The sequence below is a fragment of the Trichomonas vaginalis genome, chromosome V (assembly GCF_026262505.1).
Source record: "Trichomonas vaginalis G3 chromosome V, whole genome shotgun sequence".
In the NCBI taxonomy this organism is placed as follows: Eukaryota; Parabasalia; order Trichomonadida; family Trichomonadidae; genus Trichomonas; species Trichomonas vaginalis.
In genome coordinates this window covers 22,858,147-22,874,288 of record NC_067207.1, presented here as the reverse complement: position 1 = coordinate 22,874,288, position 16,142 = coordinate 22,858,147, and the positions used below count along the sequence as shown (strand labels likewise).

Here is a 16,142-nt window from a genome sequence, read left to right as displayed (position 1 = left end):
AAAATATTTTTTTTTATTTTTATAAAAATGTACAGAATAGATGTTTCAGATTTTTATGACTTCCAAGCGTTCAGAAATATGTGTCCATTTAGAGACTATAACAAAGCAGTCGAGAATTTGAAACGTTTAGTCATTTATGTTGACTCTGCCCCAGAATGTTATGTCATGAAAGAATGGGATGTTGTCTTTAACAAACCAAGAGCAACAATAGTTTCAGAACAAGAATGTAGACAGAAACTTAAGAAAATAAAAGTCGTACAAGTTGGAATGAAGATGTTAGATGCTTGGGATATCTTATTGTCAAAACTTGAAGATTTTTCAGTTCGTGGTATAAAGTTCTATACACCTTCTCCAAACTTCTATTCTATCTTCACTGGATATAAATACGAACAAGTAGAATGGAAAGAAAATGTTATAGAAGCTTGGTTAGACCATGTCAAAGAAATTATATGCAATGGAAACGAAAAGGTTTATGAGTATATCTTATGTTGGTTTGCAAACATCTTACAATATCCAAGTGCTAAAAATGAAACTGCTCTCATCATAATTGGAAAACAAGGAACTGGTAAGAACACTTTCTTTACAGATATCTTATGCAAACTGTTAGAGGGCTATTCGAATCCGAATATGACAAACTTAGAAAACATCTGCGGTAAATTTAACTCTTCAATAGAGAATATGAAACTTATAGTATGTAACGAACTTCAAAGTATAGATACAACAAAGGTTTTAAACTCAGATGCTTTGAAGAGTCTTATAACAGACAAAGTTGGAGTTGTTGAAAGAAAATATAAAGACCAAAGAGTTTGTGAAAATGTTGCAAATTTCATCATGGTTTCAAACAACGCCGTTCCGATGAAGTTAGAAAGTTCTGACAGAAGATATGTAGTTGTCAGAACGTCAGATTCTCATATGCAAGATACAGAATATTTTGACGACTTAGCAGAAACCTTAACATCTGACTTTTACAACCACTTGTTCTCATATTTCATGACATTAGATATTTCAAAGTTCAATCCAAGACAAATTCCATATACCGAAGAAAGACAAACGTTGTTAGAAGCAAACAAGAGTGTATATGAACTGTTTATAGATGAAACCGACTTTGAGTGTTTAGATGAAAGGTCATTGTACGATTCATATAAACAATATTGTCAAGAGTATGGTTATATGGCAGCTTCTAAACGTACATTCTTGGCAAATGTCAAAAGTCTTTTAGATGTTCAGAACGGCGTATATACAAAGAAAAATTTTTCTGAGTAAATTTAAAAAAAATATTTTTTTATTTTATTTGAAATGTACGCTGAGTTTGTTGGAAAAGACCTAGATAACGAAAATAGATATGCGCTATTCTGGTTAGATTGTCCTTATGAAATGTATGAAAAAAAGGCTTTATATGAAGAATATAGAAAATATTGTCATGAAAACGATATAAGACTAAGCTCTAGAGAAAAATTCTATGCTGGTATAAAACATCTTTTCGAAGTTCGGAATGGCAAATATAGAAAGAAATAATTTTTATGAGTAAATTTTAAAAAAAATATTTTTTTATCCGATAGAAAAGATGACGAAATATATTTCAGTCAACAAGTATATGTCAGGAGTTAAAGAAGAACTAGACCCATTCGCTTATTTGAATGTTTACTTCTACCATTTTGAAAAGTCTACATTTGACAAAGTTTGGAACATCGAACCAGTTAAGTTTGCTATTGTGACTAAAAATGGTGCGAAATTTGAAGACTTAGACATAGAAGGTTTGTTAGCAGTCAAAGAAAATTTTGACAGAAGGTTCTCAAACCTTAAAGAAGGCAAAGCATACAAACTTGTTATACCTTATGAACCAAAGAAAGCAGACGACTATGAATATTATGAGTCTAAGATAGTTGAAGTTCAAGGTAAATTGGGTAAAAAGATTTTAGAGTCTAAGCCAGTGTTTGCTCCTAAAGAGGAAGAGAACATTGACATTGACCCAGAAATGTTCTAAAAATAAAATTTTATTTTTACATGTCAAATTTCTTTTTCTCTGGAACTGGTTCAGGTTCTTTCTTCTCTTCTTCTACTTTCTTCTCTTCTTTTACTTTCTTTTCTTTCTTTTCTCTCTTCTTCTTTTCTGGTGGAGTTATGTCAAATTTCTCAGAACCATATTTATGTAAAAGTTCTTTGTCCTTTAATAGCTCATCTATTCTGTTTTCTATTTCATCTTCAAGAACAGCGCATGTGCCTTCTTTGCATTCTAAGAACTTTTGTTGGACTTCATCTTTCCAATCGGCGTCATCTCTGTCAACAAGTCTGTCATTGACAAATTTTAAGACTGCTCTTTGTAATGTTTTATGGTTCTTGTCATATTCCCAGAAACAGAACTTTAGAACAAATTCACCTTTCTTGTTTACACTATGTAAGATTTTATGGTCGACAGAAGTTTTAGAGTCGAAAAGCTTGTCTCGAATATAGATAGCGAAATCGCTAGACATTTTCTAAAAGATAAAAATTTTAATTTTTCTAAAAATATGTTAGAAAAAAAGTTTGCTGACATTGACAAGAAATTTGAGAATGTTTTGAAGAAGAACAAGAGGAAGTTGGAAAATGCTCAGATAAAACCCATACATGACAAGTTCTTATTTGCTCAGAATGGTATAACAGGTCTAATTGCACCACCTGGGTCGGGTAAGACTTTCACTTATCTTAAAATGGCTGCACAACAACAAGAACTAGATGAGAAGAACCCATTCTATGAGTTAGTTGTCATTTGTAGTACTTCTGGTCAATTTGACCAAACCGTCAATTCGTTCAAAGATATTATAAAGAAGTCTAAGTTAGTATGTATAAAAGACTCTGAGTTGTTAGATTGGATAAAGAAGTACCAAAGAAGAGTTTTGAAGTACAATGCTATAAATGAGTATGTCAATTCGAAGTTTAAAGACCCAAATGAGGAAATGCAGAGAATATTAGAGAAGAAACACTTCAGAAACAAACAGAAAGAGATAGAATACATTTCGAAGAAATTGCAATCTTACGATTGGAAGACTTACCCTCACAGATGTCTTCTTATCTTAGATGACTTTGCTTCTCATCCTTTGTTAAAGAATAGAGAACAAGACATGTGTCGAATTCTTAAGAAGCTCAGACACTTTAACATCTCAGTCGTAATATGTGTACAGACAGCAAAGAGTTTAAGTAAGGATGTTAAAAGAATACTTACTGATATCATACTTTTCCCTGGATTGTCCGAAGACGATTTCATGGAACTTATGAAAGAGTCCATGGCAGGTAAGTTTGACAGACATGAACTATGGGAGAAGTACAAAGTCATACAAGACCCTCATACTTCTTTCAGAATTCATATCTACGCGAACAAAGTTCAAATTGTAAAAAGTCAAGCTTGAAAAATAAAGAGTGCATCTACCCTACTTGTTTGAAGTTGTCAAAATACTCTCTTATTTTTTACGATTTTCATGAGTTTTGGCGACTGGGGTTTCTTACCTACTCGCTGTTCTTCACTGTTTTCATACGGAATCTCTTCTCTCGGTTTTTCGAGGGAAGCAAGCATATGAGGAAATTCATGAAATTTCATACGGAATTCAATAAAAATATATTTTAGGTGAAGAGGTGAGATTTCACCTCTTTTTTCACCTCTTTTTTCACCTCAGTTATTTTATAAGCGTTTCACATGGTAAACGTTATTTTTTAAATTTTGTGAAAACTCAACGGTTTGACACAAGCCCTAAAAATTATTTTACTCAGAATTTTGTTGCTGAATTCAATAAAAATAATGTTTAGGTGAAGAGGTGAGATTTCACCTCTTTTTTCACCTCTTTTTTCACCTGTTATTTTATAAGCGTTTTACATGAATTGTATGATGTATATTTGAAATCCTAAACAATTTCGTAGCTTCTATTTCTTCTTTTAGTACATCGAATGTTTTAACTATGCCGAAGGTTTCTTTATACTTCTTCTTGACATCTGAAAGAAGGAAATCTTCTGCTGTTGGATAGTTTTTGTTCAGAAATTCTAACATGTCCATTTTATCTTCTGCTGGTTTTTCTGCTTCTTTCTTTAAATCTGCATAGTCGTTTCTCATACGTTCTATCTCTTTGACTGAGTAGTTATATTTCCTAATTGCTGCTTTACATTTTGAACATTGCGGGTTCATTTTAGCATTGTACATTGAAACCTTACCTGCAAGTATGACCAAGGCGTCAATTGCTCTCTTCATCTCGAACATAGCGGGTTTTATTTGTTCGTTCCATACCTTACCCCTACTATCTTTATCTCTTATTTCCCAAACACATTTTGCAACTAACGAAACAAAGTTGTCGTAGGTCTTAAACTCCCCAGATTTATATATGTCAGAGATGTTCTTATATACCATATCGCAATCTTTGTCCATAACTTTGTGGTTGCAATGAAATCCAAGAAACTCATAGTTAACCTTACGTATGAACTTCTTTATTTCTACTGAGTCAGTCAGTCTGACTTCAATTTCATCGAATTCTGGAATAGTGAGTTTTTGTTGTTGGATTTCAGGAAGTTTAGGTAGATGGTCAATAATATCCTGCATTTCATAAAGATACTGTTCATTTGTTTCATCTTTTGCAGTGCAATCTAAATCTCCTTGGAGAAGTTCTTGCTTTATCTTCTGGATTTCTGTTTCGAAAGTATATGAAGAAGGAATGAAGCTTTTCATCTCTACTAACATTGAAGTTGGATTCATAACTAACGAGTTTGGTGCTGTTGTTGCTAACATGTTCTTACAATAAAAATAAAAAATATTTTTTTAAAAAAACCAACTTTATTTTTTATTTCATGAAAATTCATGAGGTGAAAAAACAGGTGAAAAAAGAGGTGAAATCTCACCTCTTCACCTAAAATATATTTTTGCTGAAAAAGTGTAATTTTTTTCATGTCCGAAGACTCGAAGGTGCAACACTTCCAAAATACCGACGAACTCAGAAGAGCAGCATGGCAGTATCTTCTTGACAACTTCTTTGAGTTCTCCAGGTACACCTTGGAAAATGCTGAAGAACTCCGACACAGAGAATTTGGAGAAATTGCACTCCAATACTACCTTGACAAACAAAGGGTAAACAAAGGGTAAAATAAGACTAAAAACTTAACGTTTAAAAAGTGACATTTTTAATGAGCTCCGAGTCACCGAGAAAACTTGGTCAGATGTTAGCAGCTTACTTCCCTGAGGAGGATGGAAGCGTTACATACGTAAGGTTCAAAAACAACGAACCTGGAATTGCGTACCAAATTCGCAATTACATGACCATGGAAGAGTACGAAAGGTTTCTACAAGAGAAACCAGCTCTAAACAACTCAGAAAAGAAAGAGTAAAAAGTTTAACTCGTAATTGTTTATTTTTTTACTTGTATGGGCAAGCTGCAAGAATGAAGTCGACTATCTCAGTCTTTGTCTTGACCAGTTGGACTGCTCTTGCGAGTACGTCTGTTTTGCGGTCTCCAGCTGGTGTCTGACCTTCGTAATTGCGCATGTTCTTGAGAGCTCCAACTGTAAATGGCTGTAAGATGAAGAGTCTCTCAGACTGCTTGAGGTAGTCTTCACGGTCACGAACCGAATCTGTGGTACGAGTCGAATTGGTCGACCTTAGGGAAGAGACTGAAAGCCTGTCATCTTCCATAGGGGCTGTGGCATACTCTTTGCGTAAACGGTTCAGACCTTCTTCGAACTCTTGGTCTCTCTTCGATTGGGATTGAGATTGGAATTGGGGTGGAGGGTTTGACATGAACATCCAAGGGTTAGGGAAGTAAGGCATGGGTTGAGGAGGGTAGTTTGGAAAGCCTTGTGGTGGGTAGTTTGGAAAGCCTTGTGGTGGGTAGTAACCTTGAGGTGGAAATTGGTAGTAATTCGGAGGTCCTTGTTGGAACTGAGGTTGCTGAGGAGACTGTTGTGGTGCTGGAGCATGCTGTTCCTCTGGCTGTGGAACGGGTTCAGTAGGTGGGACGTCGGACATTCGTTTGTGTCTTAACCGTCTTTGTTCTGAAACAATATAATATTGTCTTGAAAAAGTACAACATTGTCTTGAAAAAGTACAACATTGTCTTGAAAAAGTACAACATTGTCTTGAAAAAGTACAACATTGTCTTGAAAAAGTACAACATTGTCTTGAAAAAGTACAACATTGTTCTGAAAAAGTTCAAGACTTGTTCTGAAAAAGTACAGCTGTACTCAAATTTGAGAGACATTGTACTGAATTTATACAACATTGTTCTGAAAAAGTACAACATTGTTCTGAAAAAGTACAATATTGTCTTGAAAAAGTACAACATTGTCTTGAAAAAGTACAACATTGTCTTGAAAAAGTACAATATTGTACTGACTCAGTATGGAGCTTGACCCCTTAGACGAAGCAATTTATCTAATTGAGGTAAATGAAACCGTGAAGGAATATCTCAGCAAGTGCAAACCAAGCAAGTCCATTGGCTTCTGGTTGTCCAAGAATAGTGTCTTAAAGTTGGAAATTGAAACAGGTGTTGCAATTCAAGTTCCAGAAGGCACTGCATTCGATGATATTAAGGATGTGAAGAAAGAAGCCCTCTTGAAGTTCTTCATGAAACGTCCTTGGATACTACTTCCATATCGTGAGAGCCCAATTCCACGAATTACACAAATTCTCAGAGCACTACTTCACTACTCTGGACAGCCGTTCTTCATAACCTCAGAAGGCGACATCCAACCAATTCTTCAGCCAGTTCAGTAAACATCTCATTTTAACTTCACTTTTTTTTATGTTTTTACTCACACTCGTACTCAACAGGTTTGTGTACAACTATTTCAACTGTGAACCTTGTATTGACCGGTCTTCCTGCAAATGCAAGTTCGGTCAATACACAATTTATGGTGGCAAGAAAGACAGTGGGGAATGTTATTCTGACATCTGTTGTTGCGCTCGAGAGAGAATTGAAATTCCAGACCCAACTCCAACACCAACACTCAAGTTGCCAAAGACTCATGTGAAGAAGAAGCCTTCTGGTAAGTTTCTTATAGCCATATACATGGCACGCTTTGAGTAAAAACATTTTTTTCATTTTTTGAATGAAGCAAGTTAAATTCGTCCCACACCAATCTCAATGGACCGATGAAGAGTTTCAAGCCATGGTTGAAGGCGTTGAGAACGACATAGACGGCGAACTTGAAGGAGCTCAAACCACAATTGCAACCAAAATTGCAGAAGTCAAGGAACAAATAGCTCCACTTAAAGCTACCAAAGCTACTCTTGACCTCATGGATACTTACCGTTTAGAAGTAAAGAGTGGAATAAGACAATTAAAATTAAAACTTCTAAACTACGAAGCTATACTCCAAAAGTTAGCAGAAATGAGAAGACTTTACCAGAGCTACTTACATGTAAGGGACTTACCTTCAAGCAGTCCGACCAAAGATGAATTTTCTGACATTGTCCCAATTTTGTCCGAAAGTCAGCTCAGATGTTTTGAACTGCTCCCAACATATCCAGAATATGAACGTTTGCCTGAACTCTTCCGCAATCTCAAAAAACGTTTTTTGGTTCTCATGTTCGAAACTTTTATCGGAAGAGACAACAAACGTTCAGAAGAAGAACAAGATATTATTTTAAACTTGTTGTATGACTTAACCGTCATAACAAGCTTTTTGAAGTAAAACCGTCATTCTCAAACCACTTCATTTTTTCGATGTCCGAACAAGCACCGAAGCCAAACTCAATGGCAGATGTCCTTTCAATGTTGCCAGACAAGCGCCCAGTTCAAATTCAAATTTTGAATTTGAAAGCTCATCTGACAAACACCGTTAAGACTCTCCAAAGTAGTCTTATGGAAGAGATGACCAAGCTCAAAGCCGATGTCCTCATGAACCAAGCTTCCAATGAGAAATGCCTGAATGATTTGACGGAAACCTTGCGCATTTACGCGAGAGAGAACCGAGACCTTGCCAGACTCATCTACCGTTTCTTCGAAGAGATAGACGCCATCTGGAAGGTACTCGGAAAGGACAGAACCTCCAACACCGTAATTCGTGAACACAGAATTGAAGAAGGAATTGTCGAGGAAGAAGAGAAACACGAAGAAGAGGAAGAGGAAGAAGAGGAAGAAGAGAAACACGAAGAAGAGGAAGTTTGGGCAACCCTTGTTGCCGATGACACTTACGAAATTTCCCAACCCTACCCATACCAAATCCGCAACAAGGAGACGGCAAGGTTCTTACCCCAGTCCTCAACAACTTGGGACACTTGAACCTTACCCTTCGGAATTACGGTTCAATTTCCATGGGAAGCTTGTCGCAATCAATGGGTTCCAAATCCAAACAAGAAGACGAAGGTCAGACACATTGACGGTGACAAGCTCAACAACCGTAAGGAGAACCTCGAGTGGTTCTAAGAGTAAAAAAATTTTATTTTAGGGGGAAACCCCGAGTAAATTTAGGTGTTTATTTATAAGTAGTAAATTAAGGTAATTTGGACAATTAGTTCCGACCTCTGAATTGGACTCTTTCGTCATCCCAGTTGCGTAGGAGGTCGTCCCAGAGGAGTTGGTAGAATTGCCAATCCAAGGACGATTTGTCCTCCCAGGCATTGAGGATGTACTGCTCGTAGAGTCTCATGACCTCTCCCTTGCACCAGACACCCTCTCCCTTGGAACGTAAGGCTTCTTCGAAGTGCTCGAATGCGATTGGCTGCGTGACCATCGAAATGACACTTTTTGTCCGTTTGGTCAATGTTCGTGTCTCGTGCCATAGTCGACGAAAATACAGACAAACAGGTTATATATGAGTTTGAGACCAAGAATGGTGTAACTCGACCTGTCCGATTCAAATTCGAATAAAAATTTTTTATTTCATGCAATGTTTTATTTCTGTGCCGTCTTCAAGTATGCCCCAGTACTTACGCTTGGAGAGGACATGAACTTCGGTGAAAATTTTGTCCAATTTGAATTGACCCATCTTTTCACCGACCATTCCCATTTCAATGAGTTTGTTGTAGCCTTCTTCGTTCGTCATGAGTGCGTCAATGTTCTCATAGTAAACCTTCACTTTGGATTTGACTTCGGAGAAGAATTTGTTGTAGTTGTCAAGGACTGCCTTTGCGAACTGAGGTAAGACCAATGTTCGACAATAGGTTTTATGTGGTTACTAAGCCACTTTGACCTTGAGTGAATTCGTACTTCAAAACAAAAGGAGAACCTTTCAACAAAGTTGTCGACCTTCTCATATGTTTACTCTTCATCTCTTGAGGTTTCTTAATGGAATATCCCCATGTCGAATTCATAAGCAATTTGAGTGTCATTGCAAGTTTGGGGTTTGAAGCTTTCCTAATATCATACAGTTGTTGTATGACTTTTCCAACTGTATAGTTCCTTCCTGGGAACTCACCATCTTCGTTTGGAATTCCAGTCGGGATATATTGGACGAACCTCATGTACGCAGCGTTAAGGTCGACATAGTATATCTTTTCATCTGAGTCGAACTTGTCGCAACCAATGGGTCCAGTTCGTGGAAATTCAAGTGAGTCTCTTATCTTCTGAGAAACTTCTCCTGCTATCTCATAAACATCGTCGAAGCAACCTGTTTCATATAAAACCTTCTGACCTAACTCGATGCTCTCCAATACAATTTGACGTCAATTGGATGTCTCAATGGAAGTTTGTTTATAGCATCTTGAAGTTCTTGCAACCTCATTGGAAGTTCTTCTGGTTCAGGTTGGTATCCGAACAATCCAACTCCTTTTGGAACAGTGTACTTCTTTTGTGCTATAACTTTGTCTGGAACAACTTTTGGTCTTGCTAACAATGAAAAGTTTGTTTCGTCTTTTGGTACAAAAGTTTCTGTCAGCTTGTCATCTGGAATTGGTTCCAACAAACCTTTCTCGAAAAGAATGTTTACAGCTCTGACAATGTTGCACTTGCCTTTTCCGAACAATGGGTTTGTAAGACTTTCGTTCAACATGAAGTGGTTGTGGACAATTACAATCTTCAACCATGGTAAGTCTTTGTCAACAACATAGTCGTCATGTGAAGAACCTTTCTCAGTCGGTATGTTGACTCGGATATTGACATTTGCCAACGGTGCAACTTTTGCCAATTGACCTCTAAGAATGTACCTTGTCTTCACACATGACTCAAGATACTTCATCTTCTCATCTGTAACAAGACCAGAGTTCCTGAGACATGTAAGAATACAAGGTTCATTGACAATTGTTTCAATTGAATTGTAAATTCCATACCTTGTCAAGTCAATGTCAGACTTATTTATGAACGGGAAGTATCCAGCATGTTGTCTGACTGCTTGAGGGTTAGGTTGGTACCATTCAAACTTACACTTGCAATTCCTTCAATTGCATTCAAAATGTCTGAGTCGGAGTCAACCATTTGTTCTCTCTTTGTAGTCTTGAAAGCGTCAAGAAGCATTGCGGCTGTTGTGACATTGCCATGTGCATAGTAAATGTGACCATCCAAATCTGTTATGGTTATCTGAGATTGTATCCTTTCTTATTTCCGTCTTGAATTGCAGCAAGTACTCCCATGAAGCCTTCTTTGTTCTTTCCTTCGTCAAAGTTTACTGTAAAGGTTCGACCAGATGTAATTTGACTTCTAACTTCACGATACTTTCATATGCATATCTTGTTCTTTCCATGGGAGCATGTGCGTCTTCACCTTTTCCTTTTTTCCTTCTCAAAGGATGCAATTGTTCGTCATGTTTCCAGTAGAATCTGGCAAAGCCGTCGTGTCCTTCAACTTGAGGCTCAGTAACATCGAAAGGCATGTCCATAAGACGTTCTTCTTCTAACCTCTCTAGTCTGTTTGGATAATTTGCGCGTGCTGTTTCCAAGTCCATTTCATAGTCAGACCACAGTTTGTCATAGACTTTTATGGGTCTTCCCTTCCTATATTTAAACTTCTTTGAAACTTTCCAACCATATCTTTCTAACTCTGCTTTTATTCTAGCAGATTTTCTATCCATTCTATAGGGGGCATTTTTATAAAAATAAAAAAATATTTTTTTCTTTACTTTACATAACCGCCTGCTGCCATAAGTCTTTGACGCCAACCCATACCAGCTAATGAAGGTTGACTTGGTTTAGTTTAAACTAACTTTGGTTTTGGTTTATCTTCAGTTTTTGGTTTTCTTCTTCTATCGGTTTTTCGTCACTTTTCGGTTCCTCTGACTTTACTCACTTGCAGGTATGGTTGTGTCGTCAACATCTTCATAAATATCATATGCCATTTGTTTTTGTTTTCCTTTCAACTTTTTGTGTTTGTTGTAAAGTTTAGAATATTTCGACTCTAAGTCAATGAGATGTTCTATAATGAACTGTTGGTCAGTGAAGTAAACTTTTCCATCTGTTGTCTCGAAAGCTCCTTCAGACTTCAATATTTTATTTGTGAGAGTCTGTTTCTTTTTTGAGATACTAGCCGTTCCATTTCTATGAAAAGTGACTTTGTAGTTAGGGTTTGTATTTCCAGACCTGGCACTTTCTATTATTGAATTTTTTTCTCTTCATCTGTAATTTTTCTTTGACAGGTTTTGACAATGGTTCTGAACTTTTTGTTTTGGTGTCAAATCTACCGTTTCAACTTCTTCGTCATTTCATCTCAGTAAAAATTTTAGTTTGGTTTGTTTTCAACTGGTTGTTTAGGTTTTTTAAGTCGGTCTAAAACTTCCTGAGGTATAGGAAGAACTTGACAAACACGTGGTTGTGTAACTGCTGGAAGTCGACAAATCCATCTTGAACCCATTTGTCTCAATGCTGTATTGTTCATTTCATCTCAGTAAAAAAATTTACATTCCCACGTTTGAGGTGTTGCGGTTGGTTGTTGTTTACCCACTGTTGTGCATGGTTATATCCTCTGTTAAAGAATCTTTCACCTTGGTCCATATAGTGTCCCTGTTATAGTAGTCATTTGCTTTGTTATAGTAGTTTCCTGCTTGTTTCCTACATTGTCCATCCATCCTTGAACTTTTCCTCTTGTTTCAGGATTTGGAATAAGATTTGTTGCATCTCGTGCTACCTCCCAACCTTTCTGTACAGTTTGTATAATAGGCTGTGCTTTCTCTTTCAGTATACCTAATGTACTCAAAATCTTCCTTCCAATTCCAAATGCACCTCTGGCTATGTTCCCACTGCGGCAAAAATCTGGATGCAACTCCTGCTAATGGCCAAATAAACCCATTTCTTATAGGTAAAAAATGACGAATCCAAACAAGGACCCCTATGTTTCTAAAGCGACAAAGAAAGCACTCATGATAAAAATCTTTAGTTCAACACAAATGCTTGGTTTATGGATATCTTGGAAAACATTCCGAGGTATAGAGAAGATGGACCACCATACTGGCTAATATTTGTCGGTCAAAACACAAGATACTGTGAAGCCATACCATTCAGTCCAAAAAATATTTTAGATGTGAAAACTGCTTTGACAATATTCGTTGACAAATACCATCCAACAAAACTGACATCTGACTGTGAAAGTTCTTTCAAATCAGACGATATTAAAAACTATCTGCGTTCAAAAAATGTAAACCAATATTTCATTGTCGACCAAAACCATTCTGCTCTTGGTGTCATTGACAGTTGTATAAAAATCTTAAGAGACTTAAACCAACCACAAGGTGGTGAGCAAATGAAATGTCATATGACGACAAATATAGACACTTCTCCATGGCAAAGATGAGACAAGTTTTAAATATTTACAATAGCCGTAAACAAAAAGGTTTGGGAAACCACTCCCCCGAAGAAATGAAAAACAACCCTGACTTAGAGAAAGACTATATATTTAATAGTTTAGTCAAAAGAGACAAACAAGAAAGAATGCCAGGCTTCAAACTTAAGAAAGGTGACAAAGTAAAAATAGAAATACCTAAACGCGACCCATATGAAAATACTATTGACTATGACAACAATGGGAACTCGACAGGTACTCACGTTCGTGTTCGTAAAAATAGAAGAAAGTATACAAGAGAATATTATGAAGTTTTAGGCAAACATGGCAAAATGTACAGACTGCAAGCAGAAGATAAAACGACTATTGTCAGACCTCGTTTCAAACTTGTTAAGGTTCAAGGTGGTATACTTTCAAAGACAGTTCCTAACAAATATAAGACAACTCCAGACGAATATGCTAAAGAAGTTGAAAATGACGACTAAGCAATTCTATACCATGCGTAAACTGTCATGTAAGGTGGCATGTAGTCTTTACTCTGTCCCGTTGTTTGCGTATATCCTGAAACGAAATGTGTATGGTTTCCTTCTCCCTGCGTGTCATCCCAGTAACAATTTATAGCAAACTTAACGTCGTCTTTAACATCATATCCTTTACCTTTTGTCATTCCTGACCAATCCCAATATCTATGCTTATGCCAACCTGCTTGAGATGTACTTAAATCTATGTAGTGACTATGTGCAGGTAAGTTTTCACCTGAAATCGTTTTACTTCCACCTGTTTCCTTTGAAGAGTTTGCACAATACAAAAACCTGTCGACTATTTGTTCCCATGCACCAACACCAAACATTGCTTGAGGACCTCTTGCTTCCATTGACGTGTAAATAGAACCTACTGGGTTCATTAAATCAAACATATGAGATATTATAGGATTGTCTCTTTTGAACTTAAAATATAGTGCAACTATTTCAGGTTTCTTCTGGTTCATGTCAGAATATTTTTTATAATATAATCTTATGTTTTCAGGGTAGGTAAAGTCTTGACTATAATATTTATTTCTGTCATCTTCATAATAGTATACTATTCTCGTTTTTTCTATTGCATTATATCTTTTATATCTATAAAAATCTAAATATAATGTTAGCTTTTGTTCATCTACATGTGGTGTTCTAACGTCATCTCCATAGTCATAATAATATGGTGCTGGAGCTGGGTCAGGCAATGTCATATCTGCCATTTCATAAACTCTTAAATATTTCTTTTGTTCGTCTCCATAGAAGTTTAAGTAGCAGTTGTTGTCTAATGGAACTTTAACTTGTGTACCATCGTTCTTTTTATAGCTTACATACATTTCATTGTTATTTTTCGGAATGAGTTTATACCGTGTACCATTTTCTAAGGACTGTACCAACTGCCATCTAAAATATTTATTTTCTTCATTGACAGAAAGGTCACCAACAATAGTCTCAATATTTTTTGTTCCAACTAAACTTTGGTATATTTCATTGACATATGTTTTATCTGCTTTATTTTCAAGGCTAACGTTTAAGTCTGTTATTTCAGAAGATGTATGTGTATGTCCAACGTCACTTTTCCTGTTTAAGGTTTCTTGTAAGTTTGTAATATTTGCAATGGTATGTGTATGTCCAACGTCACTTTTCCTGTTTAAGGTTTCTTGTAAGTTTGTAATATTTGCAATGGTATGTGTATGTCCAACGTCACTTTTCCTGTTTAAGGTTTCTTGTAAGTTTGTAATATTTGCAATGGTATGTGTATGAGTCTTTTTAGAATATTCGTTTTCAGCTCTTGTCACTTCACTTGACATTTTATTGTCAACATATGTTTTGTCAGCTTTGTTGTCAACATCTGCTTTTGTTGCATATGTTGCATCTGCTCTGTCATGTTCTTCTTGAACTTTTTCAATGACATACTCTTTGTCAGCTTTGTTGTCAACATCTGCTTTTGTTGCATATGTTGCATCTGCTCTGTCATGTTCTTCTTGAACTTTTTCAATGACATACTCTTTGTCAGCTTTGTTGTCAACATCTGCTTTCAAAAGAAGTTCATCTATAGGTTTCTCGTTTAAAGTTCCTTTTGTTGGATTTATACAAACAGTATGGTTCCTATTGTCTTGAAATAGAAACTCATCTGTCATTGGGTTTAATGTCAGTTTTAAGTTTCCTTCTTTCAATGACTCAGATATCTTAGAATAGTTTGAAAAGTTTGTTGTGTTCTTATTTAGAGCTTGCAAAATGAGTTGTCGGTTGTGTTTTATTTCTCTCATAGACGCTGTTTCTTTCGACATTTTTATTCTAGATAAAATATGCTTTCAATAGAAAAAGAAAATTCAAGAGTTGCTACAACTAAACCATTAGATGAACTTTTTACTAATGTCGGTCAAAAGTTTGAGACAGAGACCGTAAAGCATGAAGGCTATCGTTTTGACTACCCATTAAGATGGTTAAGAGACCCATCCGTCACAAAAGCTATTGGCTTTCGTAGAATGAAGTTTGTGTCTGTAGAAGATAAAAGTTTTCCATTTATTGTAAGGTTTCATATAGATTATATATCTGAAGGGAAACGAAAAATGTGGGAAGAAATTGAGCTAATACAAGTTGACCTTTCATCTTCTCTACAGACTGCGTTAAAAAATATAGAAGATAAAATAAATTCATGTTATGCAAAATATGCTGATGAATATGCAAATACCGAGAGCACACTTTATGTGAGAATTGTATATGACAAACAAAATTCACAAGTGTCATTTCAAATCTACGAAGACAATCCAAAGAAAGACGAACAAATATATACAGAATTCACTGCAATGTCATGGTATTATTTGCAAAGAATGTTAAATCAGAAAGTCGAACTTCCTTTAGCAAATATTTACAGTCGATATGCAAGAGATGAACCATATTTATTTAAAGATGTTTTCGACCCAGCTGCTATTATTGTTCATGCTTCATTTTCTGGCGCCCAAAACTCTTTCTTATGCTTGGCAAATGACTTTTACGAAAAACCTACAAAGTTATATGAACCGCCGAGTGGAAGTATTTCAGACTTTCAAGTATGGTTTACTACAGATGGAAGAAAAAGAATAATTCCATTATACTATGCGTTTTACTTAGAACTTAGTTTCATATACAACTACTATCGAACGGTAAAAATATAATTTTTTAATACGGTTGAGGTGTTGGATTTGGTTGCCAACTAGACTGTGGTGCAGGTTCAGGCTGTTGTATAACAGGAGCTTGTTCTTCTGGTTCAGGGTCTTTAGGTATAATACCAACGAACTGACCTACCCTTTTACCAATATTTTTGACACCGTTCCATACTCCTCTTCCTACGGTTTTTATTCCATTCCATATACCTCTTCCAACATTTCGAAAGAAGTTTCCTATCTTACTGAAGAAACCCATTTTACTATATGTAAAAATCTAATGTCCGCCTAGTCTCTTACGTTTCCTGTTGAGTTCCATAGCATTCTTT

At 36.1% G+C, this 16,142-nt stretch overlaps 15 protein-coding genes and 2 pseudogenes across 17 annotated transcripts, besides 1 other annotated feature; 9 read left to right on the top strand and 8 right to left on the bottom strand.

Moving 5' to 3' along the window:
* Positions 1-14,436: part of a mobile genetic element that runs on past the window's edge.
* Positions 28-787, top strand: TVAGG3_0386380 (uncharacterized protein; the record flags this gene model as incomplete). The annotated part of the gene is made up of 1 exon (XM_051232230.1): positions 28-787. A coding segment is annotated over one exon (760 nt), but the record flags the coding sequence as incomplete, so codon positions are not given.
* On the top strand, positions 832-1,263 carry TVAGG3_0386370 (Poxvirus D5 protein-like family; the record flags this gene model as incomplete). Its single annotated transcript, XM_051232229.1, has 1 exon — positions 832-1,263. One exon carries the CDS (start codon positions 832-834, stop codon positions 1,261-1,263), a length of 432 nt encoding a protein of 143 aa, XP_051101959.1.
* Positions 1,565-1,984, top strand: TVAGG3_0386360 (protein of unknown function, DUF4108 family; the record flags this gene model as incomplete). Its single annotated transcript, XM_051232228.1, has 1 exon — positions 1,565-1,984. One exon carries the CDS (start codon positions 1,565-1,567, stop codon positions 1,982-1,984), a length of 420 nt encoding a protein of 139 aa, XP_051101958.1.
* On the bottom strand, positions 2,001-2,471 carry TVAGG3_0386350 (uncharacterized protein; the record flags this gene model as incomplete). The annotated part of the gene is made up of 1 exon (XM_051232227.1): positions 2,001-2,471. The coding sequence occupies one exon, from the start codon at positions 2,469-2,471 to the stop codon at positions 2,001-2,003; it is 471 nt and encodes a 156-aa protein (XP_051101957.1).
* Positions 2,508-3,383, top strand: TVAGG3_0386340 (protein of unknown function, DUF4106 family; the record flags this gene model as incomplete). Its single annotated transcript, XM_051232226.1, has 1 exon — positions 2,508-3,383. One exon carries the CDS (start codon positions 2,508-2,510, stop codon positions 3,381-3,383), a length of 876 nt encoding a protein of 291 aa, XP_051101956.1.
* Positions 3,830-4,744, bottom strand: TVAGG3_0386330 (organellar and viral DNA polymerase type B; the record flags this gene model as incomplete). Its single annotated transcript, XM_051232225.1, has 1 exon — positions 3,830-4,744. The coding sequence occupies one exon, from the start codon at positions 4,742-4,744 to the stop codon at positions 3,830-3,832; it is 915 nt and encodes a 304-aa protein (XP_051101955.1).
* TVAGG3_0386320 (uncharacterized protein) lies at positions 5,137-5,337 on the top strand (the record flags this gene model as incomplete). The annotated part of the gene is made up of 1 exon (XM_051232224.1): positions 5,137-5,337. The coding sequence occupies one exon, from the start codon at positions 5,137-5,139 to the stop codon at positions 5,335-5,337; it is 201 nt and encodes a 66-aa protein (XP_051101954.1).
* TVAGG3_0386310 (uncharacterized protein) lies at positions 5,366-5,974 on the bottom strand (the record flags this gene model as incomplete). The annotated part of the gene is made up of 1 exon (XM_051232223.1): positions 5,366-5,974. The coding sequence occupies one exon, from the start codon at positions 5,972-5,974 to the stop codon at positions 5,366-5,368; it is 609 nt and encodes a 202-aa protein (XP_051101953.1).
* Positions 6,347-6,721, top strand: TVAGG3_0386300 (uncharacterized protein; the record flags this gene model as incomplete). The annotated part of the gene is made up of 1 exon (XM_051232222.1): positions 6,347-6,721. The coding sequence occupies one exon, from the start codon at positions 6,347-6,349 to the stop codon at positions 6,719-6,721; it is 375 nt and encodes a 124-aa protein (XP_051101952.1).
* Positions 6,750-7,034, top strand: TVAGG3_0386290 (uncharacterized protein; the record flags this gene model as incomplete). The annotated part of the gene is made up of 1 exon (XM_051232221.1): positions 6,750-7,034. One exon carries the CDS (start codon positions 6,750-6,752, stop codon positions 7,032-7,034), a length of 285 nt encoding a protein of 94 aa, XP_051101951.1.
* On the top strand, positions 7,057-7,641 carry TVAGG3_0386280 (uncharacterized protein; the record flags this gene model as incomplete). The annotated part of the gene is made up of 1 exon (XM_051232220.1): positions 7,057-7,641. One exon carries the CDS (start codon positions 7,057-7,059, stop codon positions 7,639-7,641), a length of 585 nt encoding a protein of 194 aa, XP_051101950.1.
* TVAGG3_0386270 lies at positions 8,827-9,939 on the bottom strand (annotated as a pseudogene). Its single transcript has one exon. A coding segment is annotated over exon 1 (1,113 nt).
* On the bottom strand, positions 10,121-10,953 carry TVAGG3_0386260 (annotated as a pseudogene). Its single transcript has one exon. A coding segment is annotated over exon 1 (833 nt).
* Positions 11,598-11,753, bottom strand: TVAGG3_0386250 (uncharacterized protein; the record flags this gene model as incomplete). Its single annotated transcript, XM_051232219.1, has 1 exon — positions 11,598-11,753. One exon carries the CDS (start codon positions 11,751-11,753, stop codon positions 11,598-11,600), a length of 156 nt encoding a protein of 51 aa, XP_051101949.1.
* On the bottom strand, positions 13,135-13,527 carry TVAGG3_0386240 (phage tail repeat-like family; the record flags this gene model as incomplete). The annotated part of the gene is made up of 1 exon (XM_051232218.1): positions 13,135-13,527. One exon carries the CDS (start codon positions 13,525-13,527, stop codon positions 13,135-13,137), a length of 393 nt encoding a protein of 130 aa, XP_051101948.1.
* Positions 14,437-15,240: 804 nt separating the features above from the next.
* Positions 15,241-15,825, top strand: TVAGG3_0386220 (uncharacterized protein; the record flags this gene model as incomplete). Its single annotated transcript, XM_051232217.1, has 1 exon — positions 15,241-15,825. The coding sequence occupies one exon, from the start codon at positions 15,241-15,243 to the stop codon at positions 15,823-15,825; it is 585 nt and encodes a 194-aa protein (XP_051101947.1).
* Positions 15,826-15,829: 4 nt separating this feature from the next.
* Positions 15,830-16,072, bottom strand: TVAGG3_0386210 (serine threonine-protein phosphatase family; the record flags this gene model as incomplete). The annotated part of the gene is made up of 1 exon (XM_051232216.1): positions 15,830-16,072. One exon carries the CDS (start codon positions 16,070-16,072, stop codon positions 15,830-15,832), a length of 243 nt encoding a protein of 80 aa, XP_051101946.1.
* Positions 16,073-16,142: the final 70 nt, after the last annotated feature.